At 39.5% G+C, this 22219-nt stretch overlaps 1 protein-coding gene across 3 annotated transcripts in view; it reads right to left on the reverse strand.

The window, feature by feature from the left end:
• Positions 1–1676: 1676 nt before the first annotated feature.
• eif4g3a (eukaryotic translation initiation factor 4 gamma, 3a) overlaps positions 1677–22219 on the reverse strand; it is a 53183-nt gene continuing 32640 nt past the window's right edge. For all 3 annotated transcript variants that reach the window (XM_062415591.1, XM_062415590.1, XM_062415589.1), the window contains 22 exons: positions 20924–21227; positions 20615–20736; positions 19062–19178; positions 18403–18558; positions 17958–18155; positions 17144–17290; positions 16801–17037; positions 15191–15295; positions 13604–13742; positions 13161–13291; positions 11152–11242; positions 10390–10510; positions 9942–10168; positions 9677–9789; positions 8129–8301; positions 6835–6960; positions 6619–6700; positions 6075–6173; positions 5724–5870; positions 3620–3701; positions 3391–3528; positions 1677–2430 (listed from right to left, as the gene is read on the reverse strand). In XM_062415591.1, coding sequence (XP_062271575.1) covers positions 2249–2430; positions 3391–3528; positions 3620–3701; positions 5724–5870; positions 6075–6173; positions 6619–6700; positions 6835–6960; positions 8129–8301; positions 9677–9789; positions 9942–10168; positions 10390–10510; positions 11152–11242; positions 13161–13291; positions 13604–13742; positions 15191–15295; positions 16801–17037; positions 17144–17290; positions 17958–18155; positions 18403–18558; positions 19062–19178; positions 20615–20736; positions 20924–21227 — 3237 coding nt within the window. In that variant the 3' untranslated portion in view covers positions 1677–2248. The remainder of the gene's footprint in view (positions 2431–3390; positions 3529–3619; positions 3702–5723; positions 5871–6074; positions 6174–6618; positions 6701–6834; positions 6961–8128; positions 8302–9676; positions 9790–9941; positions 10169–10389; positions 10511–11151; positions 11243–13160; positions 13292–13603; positions 13743–15190; positions 15296–16800; positions 17038–17143; positions 17291–17957; positions 18156–18402; positions 18559–19061; positions 19179–20614; positions 20737–20923; positions 21228–22219) is intronic.

The raw sequence follows: 22219 nt of genomic DNA on the forward strand, positions 1-22219 counted from the left end.
ATTTTTCTGTGGATCAACTAGTTCATTAATTGCTTCAGCTCTAGTCTCTGTTCACACAATGTTTTTTGGGTGATCTAAAAACAGCATTAAAGACGTGTGAATACATCAGAGACCAACGGAGATCCAATCACTCGAGTCACAGTTGGTAATCAGATACATGTGACCACAGACACTGAACTCTGAACCACAATGACAAACTATACACCATCAAAATGACATAAAAAATGTGGCACTGATTGTGAGTTAAAATAACAATTCTTCAAGCTTGAATGCCTCAGCGGACCAAATCTGAGGCTCTAGGTGACTCCCAGGGTCGGGGTCCAGTTCAACCCTTCAGCTCTTCTTCTCCGTCCGATGATGTAGAGTCGTGATCCAAAATAGAAAAACTGAAACTCTGTGTCTTTAATCACTCCCTACATACTGTACAGTTCACTCCATTGACCCCCTGGGGCTGGGTATCGTGTACAACACTAAGATACCAGTACCAATCCATGTACCGTTAAAGTGATACCAAACTGAGTACTTCATTTGATACCCATTACCGGTACACATTTAGTGCTCGTTTTTATCTGGTGTAACAGGCGTGAAGTGTAACCACACTTTAGAGTGTTTACGTGGCATCTCGGCTGCTTGAACTGCTAAGCGCTCAACTCAAATTCACCGTGACTTCACCACCACAGACTGCTGTGGCAGTGGGCCAATCACATGTCGCATTAAACTGAAGAATGCTTGTGTTAATTGGCTGTGAGGGAGTCCGCACAAATAGTCTTTTTTTTCTAGCTCTGGGTGCAGAAAAAGATCGATTGCAGGTATCGTTTGATGGGAGACGTTTTGATACTACTTGGTAGAGCTGGGCGATATGGTCAGAACCAAATATCTATAACAATATTTTTAACCAAATACCTTGATGTTTATAATTTGACAATATTGTTGGGACTATCGGTGCTTTCAGAAAATATTTACACAGTGAGATTTTTGATAATCATCAGTAATATATATACATAGATATGACAAAATGAATAAAGGCAGATAATAGAACAGTCTGTTAAGCTCAGAAAATGACATTTTTACTGTAACGCAGCCTTTAAAAGCAGGAAAAGACAACACGTATTCCATATAACGATACTGAAAATCTAAGACAATATGTGTAAAATATCACAATATCGATATAATATTGATTTATTGCCCAGCCCTACTACTTGGTATTGATTTATTTCGGTTGATACCTTAAAAGGTATTGAGTACAGATACCCAGCACTATGAATGAGTGAACGAGGGAGTGATTTCGGACAAACACACACACACACAGAAGAGATGACCCCCATTCATCACAAAAGATCAAATCATGAGAATCACCTTCTTTTTTTTTTTTTTAAATACCTTTTTTGTCTTTAATGTATTTACAAGCTTTTTAATCTGCTCTGTAGGTCTGAATTATTACAAGCATGTCAAGTTCAGCAACCCTGGCCATTTGCTTTTTAAAGTTGCATTTTTGCTCATTTCATGTGAATGTGTCCCGTTTGTTTGTTCGACAGTTCTGTGGACTGACCTGCATCGCGACTTCAATGCATACCTCTTTGCCTCGTCGTGAGGCGTATGTACATATCACGTGGAGCAAGCCTCAAACATCATTCACGGACAACGTTAATAGTTTCTGTGCATCCAGGCCTCCTCTGTTTTTTTTGTTTTCGTTTTGTTTTGTTTTTTAATCTCTCTCTTCCCCTTCAACCCAAAATAACTTTGTTTTTACCCTGTTTTAAACCAAACAGTGTGGAATCCGGGGAGTCTTATTTATTTCACAATTATTATTTTTGTTATTATAATTAATTATATTGTTATTTCTGTTGACATTTTTCTCATTGTGAGCATCTGCAAATGTTAAATAACTTTCATATTTGCAGTCCTTAAAAAAATAATAAATTAAAGAGTCCAGAACCTATGTATCTTTTAAGTCTCTTCTTAAAAAGTAACAAAAAAAAAAAAAGAACAAAAAAAAAGGAAGTTAAAATTTAAAACAAAAATATTTTCTATGTATTATACAGGTATTTAGTGCTTCCGCCGTTGGGAATCCAAACTCAAAATGGCGGTATGTTTTCAGAACTGTACCGCAGAAAAAAATTCCAGCCGTAAACGTGTCGTCCTGCCCATACACCCATTTTGAATGTTTGTTCTGCTGTAAGGAGATGCAGTTCTAGTACGCCTTGCCCCCCTCAAACCCCCGCCCAAGCGGAGGCGTCGCCCCCCCTCGTCAATTATCCTCAGACTCCTCCTCCGCCTCCCGCAGCCAGGTGAAGAAGGCCGTGACGGACTTGAGGGCCACGCCTTTACCCTGCTGCTCGGCCGGGTCTTTGCTCGTCTCCCACTTGTAGAAAGCGTCCTCCGAGATGACGTCCTCGTCATACAGACAGTCAAAGAACATCCGGAGAAGGTCTGGAAGAAAGAGAGCGAAAATACACATCACATCAGCTCTCATCTGTCATCTGGGAAGTGCAATGCCAGTTAAAATAATCATAATTAGGTATTTCTTCAAATTCTAAATGACCCCCAAATATCTTTATTCATTTATTTTTTTTACTTATTAACTAAATGTATTTATTAAAAATTACACAATATGTAAACTTTGTTTTTAAAAAGGTGCTATATAAATAAAGCTATTATTATTATCATCATCACTTCTTCAACTGAGCCCCATCCAAGCAAGTGAGAGGAGGAGGAAGAGAGATAAAACAGTGACATCAACTAATTTATTGGTTTCACTCTGCTTCATTTAGAGGAACATGACGGACTTCTGTGTTCACTGCTGTGATTGAACGACTCCGCTGCTTCTATCAACTGAACATGTGAAGAAATCTTTGAATATGAGTGTCGGATAAGATGATTACATGATTACAGTTTTCTCTTGATTGTTTTGTTCTGTCTGCCTTACTGACTATCTTTTTAACCCTTACTATCAAAGCCATTATCCAACTCCACGTCCCTTTAACTACTTTACACAAAACATAAATCAAGTAAATGTTAGTGAGTTCAATAATATCCAGATTCAAAGTTTTGTTAACCGTTTCACTTTTTAAATTAACTTTAAGTTATTTGCCGTTATCGGGATGATTTTAAAATGTATTTTTAATTGCTGTTTCAAAAGTTAAAAAATTAATTGAATTTAGACTTTTAAGCCAACAGGACACAAAAAGTCCTCGAGGTGCTCAGATCTGATGGAAATTTGAACGTGATCAAAATTATGTGACGTGATCAAAAGCTCCAGAACAGCTACTAAATGGACCTTGTGGTGAGATTACAGTATCTACAACACTACTTAAAACATGTTAACCAAGTAAGACATTGCTTCTAACCCACAACTTAACGTTCTCTGATAAGAAATGAAGCAGCACTTACTCGGAGGCTGATCGAGGGCGACTATCAGCGCCTGAAGTGCATAAAGTGCTTGCAGCTGTCGCTCAGTGTCTGAGTTAAGGTATTTGAGTAATACAGGCAATCTCCTCTGGATGATGGCCGTGTCCACTCGTGTGTCGTCTGTAAATGAGTTCAAATTTAAAAAGTCAGCAGTGAGATTTGAGCAGAGTGAAGAAGTGAAGTCTCTCCCTCCAGGTGGCGACGCGCTTACCTTTCACTGCTGCTTTACACACAGCCGTCATCAAAGCCCTCAGGAAGGGAGACGAGCTCATCTGAGATTCGTCGAGGTTTGCCTGCAGCACGGAGGAGGAGGAGGAGGAAAAACACACACACACACACACACACACACACACACACACACACACACACACACACACACACACACACACACACACACACACACACACACACACACACACACACACACACACACACACACACACACACACACACACACACACACACACAGTGTCACAGAGTCAGTTTCACAAGGCTCAACACACTCAAGAACAACATGGTGGCGTTATTGTATCATTTAGTCATTTTTGGATGACGTCCTCTGCACACCAACACTTAAATAAGAAGCATCGTGTGCACATTTTTGGGTCTATATTTATATCCTGAGGCTCATCTGGAATATTTTTGCATGATTTACAGTTTTCTAATTTCCTCATTTATCTTATATTGGCTCTTTTTCAGTTCAGCCTCTGTCAGAAACAGGCCGTTTTTTATTTGATGCCTCGTTCTCTGACACTCCAGCCGCATTGGAAGATACATAAATAGACACAAGTAGCAGGATTTTTTCAAAATGTAAACTTCTTAAATATATCCGTACATGTTTGAGCCCGAATCTGATCTGAACTGAGCGAGTGGACGACATTAATAACTGCAGACGACTGTTTGTTGGCACGCACGGACGATCATTTGCTGCCTTGTGACACTTTGTAACTTGGATTTTTGAAAAGTGCTCCATAAATAAAGTTTATTATTATAATCTGACGTCATCACGTCAGGAGGAAGTGGAGCTGACTTTGCAAACGAAGCACTGAAATTTGAAGCTCTCACTTCTGTTCTGACATAAGGTATCTTTTTGTCTAGCTTTTTGTTTTCTTCCTCTCTTCCAATTTTTCTTTACTTATTTGTTTTTTTATTGTATGTTTTAATGTTTCCAATTTTTACTTTTCAATTGTTATTTTTTTCTTTTTATTATAATTGGGTTTTATTTATATATTTTTGTTAATTATATATTTGTTATGCTTCCAATTCTTACTGTTAAATCATCAGATATTTAGTTTTTATGTAAAGCACATTGAGTTGCCCCTATATATGAAATGTGCTACATAAATAAAGCTGTCTAATGGCAAAAGTGATAAAAAGAAATAAAATAAAATACTACATACAATAAATAATATCTGTGTGAATAATCTGCAATTTCATCAATGTGCAATATGCAGAAGTTCCTGATATCATATACATGTTTAAAAACATACATTTTGTAGCTCGACTTCGACCGTAACAGCCCACTATGATCTCCTGTTAGGTGTCATTTAACTTAACTTTATGTCCCGGCTGGTTTCTGGTACTCTGAACTACTATCAGCCCAATAACAGTCTGTGAGTCACCACCTCCACATTCCTGCTGGTGAGTGCTGTTGTGTAACGTGGTGATTATCTGTTGTAGTCGGCTCCGTCATTCATGTAGTTCAACACCAGATCAAAGTAAAATAATCCACCGGATTTGTACTGAAGAGTTATTTTGTGGTAAGGAAGACTTCTTTATTTCACCTTCCTCAAAAACACGCATGCATCAAACTCAAATGAAAAGTTTATATCAGCTTCGACTCTAAATGTACTTTCAGACTGCAAGTGGCTACAGTCTCTCTCTATTGTTTCCTAAGTAAACACGACGGTGGTTTAACTTTTCTCAACTTGGCACCTCAAATGGCTGTGACCATGGCAACCACAGAAATGACACCAAGCAAAACTAAGCAGAAGTTAATTTTACTGGTATCAGTTCCCTGAATTGTACACCTCCTCACCAGCAGTTAAATATTAACCAATAAAACTTGTCTGTCAGACATCCGATCTTATCTGAGCCACTTAACGCTGTTTATGGACCGTGTTAGTTTAACTTCCTGTATTAAACGCATCATATTACAAGTTATTTACTAAGATTATTACTTCAGTATTTTTTGCTGGTTAGTGGCTCATTATCTAAATACGCTGTGTCAGAGTTTGTAAGTCATAAATATCAGGCCACTAGTCTTGCAGAGTTTGGACGATAGATTCTCTGCATGCATGCGTCACTTCTCGTACCTCGACCCAGTCAAAGATCTGCTCGTCGCTGGCCATGTCCTCCAGGAGGAGTTTCTCCAGCTGGCGGCTCAGCTCCTCAGGAGACAAGATCTTCTTAGTCAGAGTCGTCTCGGGGCCGGAGCCGTCTGACAGAAGGAACTGGAGTTTCTGGTTGGTATCATTGATGTGACGAGGAAGTGATGAATGAAGGAAAAGATGATGAAATGGACACAAGAACGAGGAAAGGTTAGAATGTGCTACTTATTAACTTATTAAGTTAAGTACTATTATCATAGTATTAAGTAAGCAGATGATGGTGACTCAGTTTTCCTAAAATTGATATTTGTTGATTTGAAAAGCTTCATCACCGACCTGTTCTGAGATGAAAGCCTGGACGTCTTCTCCCTCTGGGAGGAGGTCGGTCCAGTTGAGGCCAGATTCCCTCCACAGAGAACCCACAATCCTATGGCTCTGTGGGGACAAGAGGGGGCAACGTCACACCTCACTTCAAATATCTTAATCCAGTTTCCAGCAGTGGGACAGAAAACTACAGCAGTACAGACTCAATAGATTGTCAGTTTATAATAGAAATACGATTACATAACGAATAAATAAACCAGATATATTTATTTGCTACAAATCAAAAGGACAAAATAACTTTTTATTTGGACGCACATTTCACACGACTGATACATTTTAATAATAGAAGTGAATGAATAATCAAATCCTTTGTAATGCTTAATAAAAAGTGCATTATTTTGTCTTTACTCTTTAATATATAACCAAATATCCATCACAAAGTGAAAGGGCAGAACAGTACAGGGCTGCACATCATATAACCCACAAAATAATCAATTGTTAATCTTGTTAGACTTTAAAGTGAATGATTAAAGTTTAAAAATTAAAAAGTGCTTACCATTTGTTTGCATAGTATGTACAGTATTTTAGAAATTAAGATCCCAGCTCTTCCAACAGGAAGCAAAGGTTTGCTTAATTCACTGTAAACAAACAGAAAAGACACAAATTAATTACAAGTCTGCCTAAATGTTGTTCAACTTTCATGCTACTTCAGATCTGCTCAGTTTGCAGAAATTATGGTTTTGAGCATTAAGTGAGTGACGCATCTCCGTACCTAAAGAGCTCTCTCATAGAGAAGCCCCCTTCCTTCAGCACAGGGGTGAGCAGCTCGGCCAGGTACAGCCAGATGTGGGGAATGTCGATGGCCATGTCGTCCGCTTGCTCCAGCGTGTCTGAAAACCTGAAGGAAAACAAAAACAAAACATATTATTCTTTAGGATAACACTAAAAAATGAGAACATTATGGCTCCTGTGATACAGAACAACTATATACAAACATACAAGTGTCGACATGTATAAAGCATGAAGCTGCTCAAACCACCAATAACCAACAAGTTAAGGAGAAACAAAAAAAATAATTTAGAAGAAATAAAAATTTAGAAGTAACAGTTTTCTTCTAAAATATTTTGAAGAAAAAACAGTGATTTAATAATGAAATTCATTATTTAAATTCGGTCGCTTCTGAGCAAGAAATTGTTTGAAAGTCCCTGAAAAAAAAATATCACCTCTTCATTAAAAAAAAACGTTGCTAATTTTATTTCTACTTTCGACCTGACATCACTTCAAGTTTGATTGGTGAAAGTTGTTGTAGATTTGGATGAATGAACTGTTCTGTTAAGACCCTGGAAATGAGGTTAAGAGGGCCATGACTGAATAGAGGGTTGTCTGTTTAAAATTAAAGAGTCAAGTGTAGAGACTGAAGAGGATTTCATTTTAGAAACCTTTTTATATTAAAAAAAAAGCACTTAAATTTGAATAGAAAACATCCCTTTTTCAAAAAGCACTCAAATTCTGACTTTGTAATTACTTTTAAACACCAATGAAAAAATATTCAGACATTATGTTCAAAATGTCCCAGAATGTATTCATTTTCCAGACTACCGGTATGTTCATATTGGTTGGACAATATCAAGTTGCCCAAAATAATCTATACAGAACCTGATTGGTTGGTTGGTTGATTGAATGATTGATTGATGAATAAATGAAACTGAATTTACTTTGTTTGATTTCCAAATTTGAACAGCTGGAAAATGATTTTTGTACATCTTTAAACAGATAAACAGTTTGGTTGTATTCCTTCAACAAGAACACTTTAAAAAAAAAATTTCTTTTTTTTTCTGGTAAATCAAATCTTTTTCACTCATTTACCACCATAAAAGAAGCTTAAAAAGAATGGAGTTTATCTCTTCTTACGAATGCAGCGTTTCAATCAATGAGACGTTACATTTAAGAAAAAGCAGACACGACTGTGATGTGCCAAAAAAATAAAAAAGGTGACCATCAGCTCTCTGCTAATAGAAAGTGATTATCTTCATGTAAGGCGGCGAGCGGCCTGCAGGTGAACTGACCCTTTGTAGAACTGAGGCTTCTGCAGGAGTCCCTGCTGCACCAGCTGGAAGAGGAGCTGGCCCATGTGGTCCCGTGTTATCTGACTGCGCTCCAGGGTCGACTCAACCCCGACACGCACAAAGACGTGCAGCTGAGAGCTCAAGTCGAACTCGTCCACACACTGGATCGCCTCCTGCAGAAAACCAAAGAAATACGATCAAGACTGGAAACTAGAGGGAAGCTAGGTCACTTAATATTATTAAGAGAAAGTAAAAACTTCACTTTAGCTTTTCTATCAGTCACTACAGCACTTCTTTTAATAGTTATATTGATTACTTGATTTTATTTGTCGATTTTATTCTTTTTTTTAATAGCTACTTTTACTGTGTACTATTTTTATTATTTTTATTCTTATATTCCATCTTATATTACATTTGTGTTTTATTTACCTCTTTCTTTTCTGTTATTCTTTTAACATTGTTTTATGCTCCTTTTATGTGAAGCACTTTGTTTATATAATTTTTGTTGTAAAGCACTTTGAGCTGCATTTATTGTATGAAAGTTGCTGTACAAATAAAGTTATTATCAGACCCAAACTTAATCTGCAGACTTTTTAAATTTAATTTAATTTTTTACAGTTTACAGTTTTCGGTGATGATCCAATGAGTGAAAATCTGGGGAATTCTGTGGAACATTTTTTTTGCTTGTTATGTGATAGATAATATTAATTTAAGATAAGCAAGATAGTTTTTAGTGAATCAGAGCTCAGCCACATTGTTCTGGGAATAAAAACAAAATTTGTGTCCACTGATATCAAAACACATCTCTCTTTCTGTCGTTGTTTTGTTAGCTAGTATGGCGTGCGGTTTCCAGTATAGCCGGCTACTTACACAAAATCACATTTGATTTTGCATTTGATTGGGTTAACTTCTGTAAATGCCTCTGTATTATAAGCAAACATTTGAGACAACATTTTGCAGGAAAAGACATAATAATGTAAAAATACAGATTTTATGACATATTTGGCATATAATAAGAGATAAATAAGCAATTAACACAGGGACACAAGATTAAAAAGTGGGAAAAAGTAACTTTCAATCCACCGGGTCTGAACATTTTGAGTTTCACAAGTAGCATCTTTATTGGTGGTAAATCTGCGGAAGTGTCATCGGAATTCTGTGGGCGCAGATTTTGTGTGGGACTGATTACTATTATTAGAGAAACGAGAGGGGGAGGTAAAATACTACATGAATAAGTCAGTCTGTCAATACATGTGTACACAGAACTTCGTTTAATACATTTAAAAGAAACAAATCTTAATGTTTGATAGAAGCAATTTCTGTTGGTCATTTATTTTTAAACTCCACAAATACAAAACGCATGTTTTATCTGAATTAATGTTTTATTTTAAAAACAGTTATTTGCATGATTGATGAATCTGAAGGAGAACTGCCTGATTAAATTGTTAAAATCTCTGTGAGATCCATTTCCATTAAACCATTTGCACCTATTATCACAGATCTTAGACACCATAAGTCTCGTCTGCCGTTGATTTTCTTTTGACTTACCTTGTAATCATTTATGTGGAGGAACTCATCGATGATGGACTTTGACTTCCTCTCTATCTCCTCCTCAGACAGGGCGGGTTTGTCCACTGTCGGTGCCGCTGGCTCAGGTTTCACTGTCAACGTAAAACAACAGTAAACAGCAATGTCTCTAGTCCGTATGAGTCTGTCCTCTCTGATTTAAATCTCCACATCAATATAAAACCCACTCTATTCTGAATTTGATAAATCACACAATTCCTTGAAATTTTATCTAGATGTTCCTCACCAGGCTCTTTGACTCTGCTGCGCTCCGGTTCCGTTTTGTCCTCGGTGACGCTCGGTCTCCGGGGCTCGGCTCCTTCTCGTTCCCGGTCTCTTCGCGGCTCCTCCGGGGTTTGGCTCTCCAGCAGCTCCTTCGAACTGCCGCCCCTGATGAAAGATCCGGGCCGTGACGATGGCGGCGCAGAAATCAGAGGCTTCTCACTGCGTTCTCTCCCTGTACTGCTACGAGTGCTGGAAAGAAAAAAATTAGACAACAATAGCCCCATTTCCACAAAGGAAGTTCCTCTCACTCGGCCCTCTACAGATGATGTTACTGAACATGAACAGAATGGGGAAGCACTTTTATGAGTTCAGTTTTTAACAAATTTGACTCCAGTCCTGCTAAAAGAAGGTCTAACAGTTTAACACTTTATTGACGGAGACAAATAATAAGCTTTGCTGTGTTTATTCACCTTCCCAGAGTTCTCCTGGAGTCAAAGTCTGGGTTCTGTGGAGGGGTGGTGGAGGGTTGAGGTGAAGGTGTAGACTGCAGCGCGGAGAAACGGTTGAGGCTGCTGCCAGTCCGTGATAGTTCTGTGAATAAGAAAGACGATATAATAAAACAAATGAAATAACAAAAAACACCATCAGATCAACAGAAGAGATGATGGGCTTTTAGAGTTGAGCAGTTCTTTAACACACGCTCTACTAACCAGGCTACTATCACTTTCTGTAAACATGCAGCGGATGAGTAACCAGCTTTCTCCTCTACCCTTGACCTTGTTTGGAAGCACTGTTTCTCCTGAGTCACCGTATTTACAACATAAAACAGACTAATATGTCGAAAGTTCATCGCTGACAAAAAAGGGAAAAAAAACACAGAAAATCTCCTGTAAGCTTCAGGCTCAAATTAAATGTGGGACATTTAAGTGAGCTGCAGATTTTTTCATCGTTGAGTTCTGGCCGCTCACAAAGCACAAATGAGAGTGATGCGTCAAGGTCAAGCATTTTTATCTCTTAGCATCAACTCTAGTTAGAGCCAACATGATTATTTAAAATGTTTTACAACTCAAATTTTGGTAACATTAAAATTAAAATAACAGCTTTGGGTGATAATGTTACGTTTTGATGAGTTTGTACCACGATGTGCCTCAAAAGGCTAAAAGATGTGGAAACAAAATGATGTAATATTTCCACCTGCTGTGGTCTCGGTGAGTTAATAAGCATCATCTTACCCGAGTCGCTTGCTTTGGCTCCTCCACTGCTGCCCTTTACCCACGTGACCTGAGCTCGTGGGCCAAGCTGGATCTTCTCATCCATTTGAGGCTGCAGGAAGAGAATCGTGTATTTATTCTTAACGAAGACAGCATTTTGTGAATGAGACTTTAATCCATGTGAACTGAAGAGAAACATAACGCACATCAATCAGTGTAGATACTGGTCATGTTTGTTATACACTGAGAACAACTCGCTGCTCAGTTTATTTGTATTCAGTGTTTTTAGGCATTATTGATTAAATGAGGACAATAACACATAAAATACTGATTATAACATCTAATATAAGACATGAATTATCTTAAAGTCTTAGTAAAACAAGTGCACAACAACACCGAGAACATGACAGAGTCTTTCCAGCAGGGGGAGCTCTGAAAATAACCTGTTTTTTTTTAGTTTTTTTTAAATACATAGTAGGACCCAGTGGATCCAGCAGGGGGACTTTGTGTTACTGTACATGTAAACCACAATAATGTAGATCAGATGAGGACAGGGACAGTTTGTGTACACAGCTTAGTTACGTTGAGCCTCAGGATTCATCTCAGTGCTGTGTAAACAGTTATCTCCTGTGTACAGAAACTTTCTCCTGACAGTAACAACTACGTGTGAGGGAGCTTGTGACTGGAGAGAAAAAACACTTGAACCTGAGACAAACTTGTCATGACATGAAAAACTATCCCATAAGAACTTTTATTTAATTTGAGTGAGAGTAAAAAAACAACAACCTGTGGACTCATGATACAAAATGCTGCAATTTAATGTTTCAGGACTTTCAGCGATGAGTTTCTAATCTGTGATCATTCCTGAAGTCACCACAACACTGAATTGATCTTCTGTTGAACAGATGGATTATTTATCTTATTATCCTGATTTTAATCATCAATTCAATCATAATTGTATCATAGTATCATACAAGGATATAAATAACTAAGTTTCTAATCAAGTCTATCATCATTTATAGAGGAGCATCTTCACATCTCTGACAGACTGTCATTTCTATACTCGTGCAAATATGATCTGATGTTTTATGACATGATATCTATTTTAATTCTTTTTACAGGCTACGGTCTGTGCACACACAACTTACAATAAGCCTGCATTAAGTAAAGTGGTATAAAAAGCAATTGAGATAAGTTTCACAGCAGGTAGCTTTGCATGAAACAATAAAACTTGAATTTTACTGTGATGTCATCATATCGTATTTGACAGATTATGTGGGTGTGAATATTTCGTGGTCAGGAAGAGATCCAGACAGACGCTCTTCACTCACCTCACAATTACCAAAACAGTGATACCTTATATTAAGTGAAACTAATAGCTGCAGCTCATTTATATTTTGAGTCACTTGTTCACAAACGCTGTGCTGTAACGAAAGCACACGCAGGTGTTGTTTTCAGAGGCAATCTGTTGATCTAAGCTAAAACCTGGACTACATTTATTAAAAATGTCTGAAATTATCTACAGACGTCATTATGTTCATTTTAATTTCAGAGTTTAGATCCTAACAGCTTTCATCATGATGTGTGCTGTTTTACTGCAGGACGGCTACAAAACTGGAGCTGAGGAGGCTTCTGCTCACACACACATGCACAGTATCTGGGTTATAAATTTTATGATGGTTTTTATTATAAGATATGTTTGAATGGAACATAAGTAGCCAGCAGGTTGTTCATGTCATTGTACGCGCAATCTGTACGGAGGGATGTGAGCAAATCAAACTATGTGGGTCACAAATAAATGATATGACAGTGATCAGTCTCAGATTGAGTGTCTCCAGCGCCTGTAAACTTCTTCCAGTGTGAGATACACTGAGTGGGTGTAATAAAACGTACAATTTGGGTGTCAGTGTAACAGACTTTAAAAAAAAGGTTGATAGACTAAAATTACAGTTCTTTGGCATCCCTCCAGCCGGTGGCGACCTCCGAGCTCATCCTCCATGCCTAAAAACAGACTTGGCATCATGTCTCACCTTTGAGATCTTTGGGATCTTGGTGGGGTCAATGGTCCTGCTGTTCTTGGTCATGGGCACAGTGTTCCAGGTCTCTTCTCTCGGCGCGCGTTGATCTCTCTGATCTCTTTGATCTCTCGGATCTCTCTGATCTACGGGGCACAGAGAGACACACACACACTGAAATTTAAAATGAGCTCAGTGATATTTACATTTACTGGAGTCAAACGACTGTCAGAGAGACATTTCTGACCATGACTGCCACACTTGATGAATTATTTCAGGTCAGCTGACAGACAGGAGGGAGGCGGGCGGGGGCTTCCTGTCTGCCGCTAGGCACAATAGTGTCTCTGCAGGCTATAAGGACAGGAAGTGTGCCTGTACACTCGCAGGCTTCCTGAGTCACTGTAGCTGTGCCTATGTGATGCTAAGCCTTAAAGAGGATTTAGACTTGCAGGCCTAACCTGGCCGTCTTTTGCTGTCCTTGGAGAGCAGCTGCTGGTGCACTTTTCTTTGCTCCTCCTGCTCTTCAATCTTCGCCTCCTTGTGGATCTGCTCGATGGTTTTCGGGCCCTGATCGGCTCTTCTGGACACCCAGTTGTGCTGTAGAAGGAGGAGAGGATAACCACGATGATGTGAATGAAGCAGCTGTGTCAGATTCAGCATTTTAAACTCATTTTCCCCTCGATTTAATGTTAACTTTGAGTATTAGTGGATTTAATCACACGAGATACATCAAAAATAAAAGAAGCCGTGGACCACAGAGGAATATCCTAAAATTTAAGGGATGCACTGATGATCTGAGCAATGATACTGACAGATGAACATGTTAACTCTACGCTGCTTAAGTGCCGATTTTAATTTAAAATTTGACAGAAGCGGCACAGCAGGGCTCGAGTCCGTGTTTTTCTGATGTCTTGTAGTAAGGAGACGGTGACATGGATTCAAACAGCTTGTGTTAGGTATGAGTTAGGAGGGAATCACATTTAATCAATTCAGACGTCGCTCTATTAGAGAAGCCTGATATATTACACTTTTGCATGTTAAATCATTTGCTTCTTGTTTATTTGTCTACATATTTGTTTCTGTCAGTGTTGCGAGCCCAGTAAAGGTTCATGTGCTCCTTCAGTTTATTACTAAAGTCATAAATCCAAAGTATAATCTGGTTTTAATTATATTTTTAACAATAATACCTATGAAAAAGGGAATTATTAGACTTTAATAGCGTTCATGGTGGAGATATTAAATCAGTTTGGAGGACGTACGCTCCAATTCATTTCCATTTCCTTCAAGATTGTGTTAAAATAGTATCTTTTTTACTGTTTTCATTCACTATTTTAAACTGTTAAAATATAATGTTACAACATTTTTCTGGATTAGTACTCAGAGCTTTTGTCATGAGTCAGTCTGACCAGCAATAAAAAGCCCCTCATAACCCATTTTCCCTATTAAAAAAGGTGATGTCATGTACTTCTGTGCACTAATCAGGATTTAACAATAGTTGAACCAGAAGCTGATGACAGTTATGGAGGTTTTCTCGCTTATGAAGCCAGACGATCTTCAATCAAACCACACCCACACAGTCCTGAGGACGAGGATTAACTTGGACTTGGAGAGTTTAACTTTGAATAAATAACACCGCAGGATGTTTTTTTTATTATAAAACTGTAACCTTGTTGATTATTTAATGGATTAAATTTAATATAACAGAAGAATATTTAAGTTTTTAAAGGGATTTAAGAGTCAATTAGCTCCTCTATCGTCAAGAACAGGCAGGTCCAGGTAGAGCTTTGCGTCTGTCCTACAGTTTATTTTCCCCAGAGTTTTTTCTCTCATCAATCTCTCTAAAAACAAACAAACAAAGGTCCTCAAATTCAATAATAAGAGCAGTACAAAGAAATCCATTTAGCAGAAATATGACCAGAATACCCAACATCCTCCTCCAGAAGGTCAGAGAGAGATCAATGAAACAGATCTCTGTGGGAACATGGGAGCCGGACTTTGGACTCAGCTGTGCGACTGAACAGATACAAAACAAACATCACACTCACCAATCTCAGGTCTATAATGTCCTGTAACATAAACCGTATCCGAGATGACGTCTTCCTCTCCTTGACAATTTTCTCCATCTGATTGAAATACTGATCCATTCGAGGCTGCCGAGAAAGAGAAAGAGAGAGAGACAGAGAGAGAGGGTTAATCTTCAGACGTGAAGGTTCTCTGTGTCCCTGGACAGCAGATTTTTACGGATTTCCAGATGATTTCACTCAATTGACTCGATTGTTCGGCGACAGCAGAACAAAAACTATAATAGCCTAAAATGAACAGATGCAATTCACAGTAATGGCAGGGCATTAAAACTGCCTTGTTGAGGAAATCACCACATTAAAACAGGATGAAATTCACCAACATGACTAGACGGATGAGTCCAAACCACATTCTGTATGATTTAATCCACTACAGCAGCCCTTTTTATGTCTGCATACAGTATAAATATCATTTAGCAGCAAATAGAAAAGAACCAAAGCTAAATAGAGTTGATAGGTCTTTTATTTCCTCTGTTGCAGGGTGATTGGTAGTTGATTAGGATTAAACCATACATCACACACAGACAGAGACAGAGAGAATGAGAGAGAGACAGAGAGAAAGAGAGAAAGAGAGAGAGAGCAGAGAGAGCAGAGAGAGGCCCTCAGGTCCGTTGTGTCTCTCTACAAGCATCTGAGGACTCACGCTGTGTCCAGCTGGGAGTCACTGATGTCTAACAGGAGAGCCGATTCAAACAGAACAAAGCAAAGTATATTCCTGTTTCCTCATAACCTACATACAGTCTCTCTCCCCCTCTCCTCCACCTCTGGGATGAAATGTAGCCCAGCTGGTTTCAGATCAAATCCCACCAGAACCTGCTTCTTTTTTGTCTCCCGAAAACTGTGACGTCAAACTGAAACGCTGACGTCGAGGAGCTGCTTACTGGGCACGAAGCTAAACTCTTCACCTCATGACTTCGAGCCCTGAAAGAAGCTCTCGATTTCTTCTTCGCTTTTAATTTTGGAGTCTTTAACAAAACGCCAGGCTCGTTCAAGGTCTTCCTCCTGTGTCAGCGTCAGCCTCTAAATATGTTATCAACGAGAATACATGTAGCTCATCATGCTGACGGCCTCAAGGCTTTTACAGCAGGTATGACGCAACAAAAATGTAGCACAACTGCAAGTCACAGTCACACTGATAATCACTCTTAATGTTATATTGCAGAGAAAAAAAAATCTGCTCACCAACTGCATTTTATTTTCTGAATAAATTAGGTCTGCAATTAATCATTATTTTCATTATTGATATTGATAAATAATTTTCTGAATTTGCTCTTGGTGAGAAAATGATAAATAACCCTGACATTTTGTCTAAACTAAAAGTCTACAACCCAAAGATATTCAGTTTACTGTCTCAGAGGACTAAATAAACCCATTAAAAAAAGATTTTTTTTTTTACTTTATTTATACACCAGACATCAGACGCTGTGTTTTGGAGGCTGTCTGAGCCACAACAATCTCCTCCGATATCAATCAGTCTGCAGAACTGAGCAGAATACAGACGCTTTCTCACAAATTCCCCTCAAACACAAACCCTGACTATTACCGAGCACTAACCGCTCTCTCTTCTGACTCACCTTGGCTTTCTCGAAGTCGAGGTCCTTGCCAATGGTGGTGAGCAGCCTACACAGGCACTCCAACGACTCCTGGTCGTGGTTCTTCAGCAGCTTCACCACACAGTCGTGCATGATGGCCTCCGTCAACATCTTGAGCTTGAAAAGTTCGCCGATGAACTTGATGTTGCCGATGGAACGCCTTCGGGCATGGTCTTTGGCCTCCTCCAGCTCGTCCTGAAGCCGCTCGCGCTCCGTCGACTAAGGAAGGAGAATGGAGGAAATGGCAGCTATGTTACCTCTTATTCACAAAAATGTAGCAGTGTAGAATCGGGCATCACATTTGACCCATACAAAGATCACGTACCGATGCAGCAGAGTCCAGCTCTTTCTGCTTCCTCTCGAACACCACATCGTCCACCTTGTCTTTCTCAAACTCCTTCTGGCAGCGGTTTAGCAGCAGCTTGCGAAAGTTCACTGTGGTGTTGGGTTTGTCGGTCATTTGCACTTTGAGCTGAACATCGTAAAAGAAACAGAAATATAAAGACGAGTTAAATGATGAACTAAATGCTTTAATTGTGTTAAATGTTGAACAGTGAATCAGGCCATGAGACTAATGATGTTTTCTGAAAGTCAGACTGAAAGAAATTACTTCACAAAAGCACCAAAAACAGCTTTAATCATTTCTAAATTTGGATTTTTTATACTTTTTTATAGATTAATGTTATTTCTAAGGTTACCGTCTGATGGCAGTCAGTTAAAAATGTTTGTCCCACATTATTATTAAAAGTATCTCACAGTCAATAGATGCATTTTTAATTGTTGACCGTTTTGTAAAGACTTAAGAGAGATTTTGATGTATTACTACCAACAATTGTGACTCCAACTAGGCAACAGCAGCCTTCTTTTCTCTCCTGCTGAGGATAGTCGGTGTAAACATATTAAGATTTTTTTTTTTGCAAGTCACCAAATGAATTCTTAAAATGTGTCATCGTTTCCTGTCTGAAAAATGAACAATAGATGAAGTAAGGGTATTATTCATACTTTTTTCCCCCCACCAACATCTTCCAGAGAAGTCAAATTATTTTTCACCATTGACCTTTCAAACACAACCTGTTTTTGTTTTTTACACACTCTTTTGTTCAAAATGAAAACAATAAGCGTTTAGTGTCAGAGCTCACCGTGGCGAGGCAGCGGCACATGTTTCCATAAGCAACAGAGAAGCTGGGCTCGTCGATGGCCTTCTCAAAGACGAGGTCGATGACTCCTTTGAGCCTCTCCTCTGTGTCGATGGTCAGGTCCGTCACCTGCTTCATGAGCTGGTTGAACTTCTGAGGCGTTAGCTTGTTCAGGATGCTGCGTACCTTCCTGAAGAGATCCTAAAGGGGGGAATCGATCAGAAACGTTAGAGGTCAACGATCAAACAGTCTCTAAACTATCTCATTTGTCAGGCTGCCTATTATCAGTAGTACTTTCCTTCTTTTTATTAAAACGGTCTGTTAATTATGGAGAATAATTAGAGTTAGGATTTCCAATAATTTCAATCAAGTGGATTTTGATAGCTGGTTTTCCTTTGTGTGTCGTTTGTGTGTGTTTGCATGTGTGTATCTTTCTGCTGGCCCTTACCTGTGTTTGCTGGGCCTCGGGTTCCTCTGGGGGGGGCTCTCGCTTCATGCCAGGTTTCCAGGCGTTCTCGGACTTCTTCAGCTGAATGTCGTCGTTCACCGACACGTTCATGATGATCTTCCTGGGTGGAGGCCGCCGCGTGCCGATGTTCATAAGCTGAGGATGCGATGAAAGAACATGAAGGTCAGCGTGATTACAGTTTTTCTTTCTGTCAACACGACACACCGTCTGTGCAGTGTTGAGTCTGTGTCTGAGTCTCTGTGTGTTTAATGAAAAGTTACAAATCTAAATGTCATTCATCATCTTTGCTGTGTGTTGCGTTGATATCCTGTGAAGCATTTTCAATTGCCTTGTTGTTGAAATAGACATAAATTTTCCTTGCCTTGCCAGAAGACTTTGCTCGTTATCTTGTGAAATATCACACCTTTTGTACTGGAAAGCTTTATCACTGACCTGATATCTTGTCTAGTTGTGTCTAATATGTCGCTACGCTCTAGTAGATTACAAAAATGGTTCAATATTTTTTGGGGAAAAAAAGATCTGTTGTGCCTGAGTTTTGAGATAAAACGAAGGTGGAATTAGGGGAGTGAGTGTGTGCGTCTTTATGAATGATCGTGGGAGCTTGAGTGTGTGTGTGTGAGTAGGCATGCGTGACTCACAGCAGCTCCACGTCCTCCGGTCATCTGCCTGCCAAAATCTGCAAAGGCAGGTGTGAAATCAGGTCCTCTGGAAATCACCCTGGAATCCACTCGAGACAGCATCTTGTTTTGGTTCATCTGTAGGACACAGAGCATATATATTTACACACACACACACACACACACACACACACACACACACACACACACACACACACACACACACACACACACACACACACACACACACACACACACACACACACACACACACACACACACACACACACACACACACACACACACACACACACACACACACACACACACACACACACAGAGAGAGAGAGATTGGGCTGAACAGCAGGGGGAGCAGTGATCCTCTAATAGTACTGGCAACAGGGCAAAAGGAGTCAGCCTGGTGAGAAAGTGTTTGCATTTCTAACCGGATGGTGCTTTAAAGGTGACCAGCTGTAAATGACAGTCACACAACATTAGCAGTTTTTTGGTGTTGTTTTTTTTTTTTTTTTTTACTTTACAGGCGATAAATTCTGCTGGACTGGTTCAGCAGGTCGTTCAGTGTGTGAGAGAGAGAGAGAAAGAGACGTCAGAACCAGATGTGGAAGAGAAGGAAGGAAGAAAGGAACGCAGGAGAGAGAGGGAGAGAGAGAGAAAGAGAGACAGAGAGAGATAGTTGTGGGGGAGGAGAAAAAGAGAACAAATCCAGCTCATTGTCTTTAAGCTGTCCTTGACTTCTTCGCTACTCTTTTCCAGCGAGATTTCACTTTCTCCCACAGAGAAAAAGAAGACTATGGGATTGTGCATCAACCGGTCTGGTTGTTCTTTTCGGAGAGGTGGGGGTGGGGCATGTACTCTTAAAATGCTGCCAAGTGTGACATAATAGCAATGTGATTTTAATCAAAACAGCATTTCAGCGGGCCCATATGCTCCACCCATATGTATGTGTGTGGATCAGAAGAATGAACCAAACTCTCTGTGTTGTATCTTTGATTTCAATGCACAAAATCTAACAGAGTAAAGTGAGGTAATGTCTGTATTTACTTGAGCCAATAATGAAGGACCCCATTAGATAAAAAGGTTATTCAAAACGATGGCTGCAACAAATCTTCATTCATCAAATCTATGTTGTAATCACTTAATTGATTAGAATTTTAAAAAACCTCGGCGGTGCCTGAATAATGCCCTCCACAAATTCCCTGAGCCCACTTCAAGTTACGTATTTATCCGTCCAACATTTTAAAATGTGAAGATATGTGACGTACATTTACATCAGGGTTTCATTTATCATTTTTGAGAAGCTGGAAACACACTGAAAACTGAACACTGATACATATGATTTCTATTTAGAGAGGCAAATATTGTGGCCATAATTTAACAATAGATCCATGTTAAAGGACACATTTAGGGCCTCCTAAGGTGGTTGGTTACCTGTTAGATAAACTAATGGTACACATTACATCTAGCCTTCAATTTACCTTCAAATTGCCTGAGAGCTCTTATAACAATAAGACATTTTTGCATGCAGGGCCCTCTGCAACAAGTGGCTTACGTACCTTGTCCAGCACCACATCACTGATGGGTGGGAGTCCCTCAGGTTTCTGTATGCAGGCAGGCATGAACTGGAAGCCCAACAGGAATTCCCTATCATACTGACGCTTCCCGGATTCAGACAGGTCTGGACCACCAAGAAGGGTTTGAAAAGGAAAGAGAAACACGTTTAAAAACAAAAACAAATGGGACAAACACATGTTAACGTGTTCCAGATTTGAAGTTTAAACACAAAGAAATAATTCAAGTTGGGAAAGAAACTGCTGATAAAACTCTGAAAGCTTTTCCACACATCTGTCCGGCTCCTTTCTAACCTTCTATGTCCTGTGGAGCCCCCGTGGAGTTCTCCTTATCTCCTGGGGTGACCCCACTGTCACTGCTCTCCGTCTCCGACGTGTGGCCCGCCCCGTTCCTCATGGGCTCCAGCTCGGACTCTCCGTTCTCCTCTGGGGCGGCCGGCTTCCCGTCGGCCTCGGGGCTGTTGGCGGGAGCTGCAGCAGCGGTGGCGGCGGTAGTGGAGCTGAAGCCTGACGGTAGCGGCGCGGGGCTGCTGCTGCTTGGTGGAGCGGACTGCAGGGACTGGTCTACAGCAGGCTCATCTACTGGCCTCGGCTCGTCCTGTGTGGAGGCGAGATTGAGTTTTCAGATGCGTGACTTATTTCCTTAATATCTGTCAGCGAGCATTATGTCCCGCATAGTTAAACTTAAGCAAGATTACACATTCCTAGCTGCTAAATAGTTTAGCTTATTTTGGAGATTTAAAGAACAAAAAAAAGACTCTTAATTGCAGAATAAATATCTGACAGTCCATAGAATTTCAACACTAGTAGCATTACAATTTCTCCATAAAATACTCGGAGGTCATTTGCAGAGAGGGATGGACGCATAAAAAAAAGGATTTAAAAAAATGCAGGAAAAGAAACAGGAATGAAGGAATAAACACAGAGTGAAGACAGCGGACTCAGGGATGAAAGATGATGAAATGCAGAGAGAAAAAGCAAGAAAATAGGAGCCCAACAGTTACAGTGGTCAAAATTATGCTGGTATGGTTTTCATTATATTTCTACTTTCATTCAACTGTTATTATCTGTACATTCAAAAAGATTTAAGGAAAAAAAAGGGGATTCTTTTGCTTCTATTTTTACTAAAAAGCAGTTTTTAGTCATTGTAATTGTATATTTTTGGACTTTTTATTAGTCACACTAAAGTCAGAACATGAACTTCCTGATTAAACCTGTGAATTGTCCCACAGCAACAACCTAACAGCAAAAACAATAAAAAGGAGAGGAAACAAGAGAGGGGCAGAGCTGATTATACGTACAGTGGGCCAGACGAGCAATGAAGATGATGGATAACTCCTTGCTGTCGTAGTCAGACGATAACGACACCCCAAAGTCATTTATGTCTGCTTTCCCCCACCACACATGTGGAAACATTTTACACTATTGCCTACATCATGCCTTTCCTCTGCTCGCTCACATAATCTGTGTCCCCCCTTCTTTGATACTTTGGAGGCAGTGTAAGAATGTACAAAAGTACAAAATGAGATATCGAAACGTGAAAAATCTCACAAAATATTTGAAAAGTAAGTCAGTTTTACATGATAATTA

Source organism: Scomber scombrus, chromosome 3, assembly GCF_963691925.1.
Source record: "Scomber scombrus chromosome 3, fScoSco1.1, whole genome shotgun sequence".
In the NCBI taxonomy this organism is placed as follows: domain Eukaryota; kingdom Metazoa; phylum Chordata; class Actinopteri; order Scombriformes; family Scombridae; genus Scomber; species Scomber scombrus.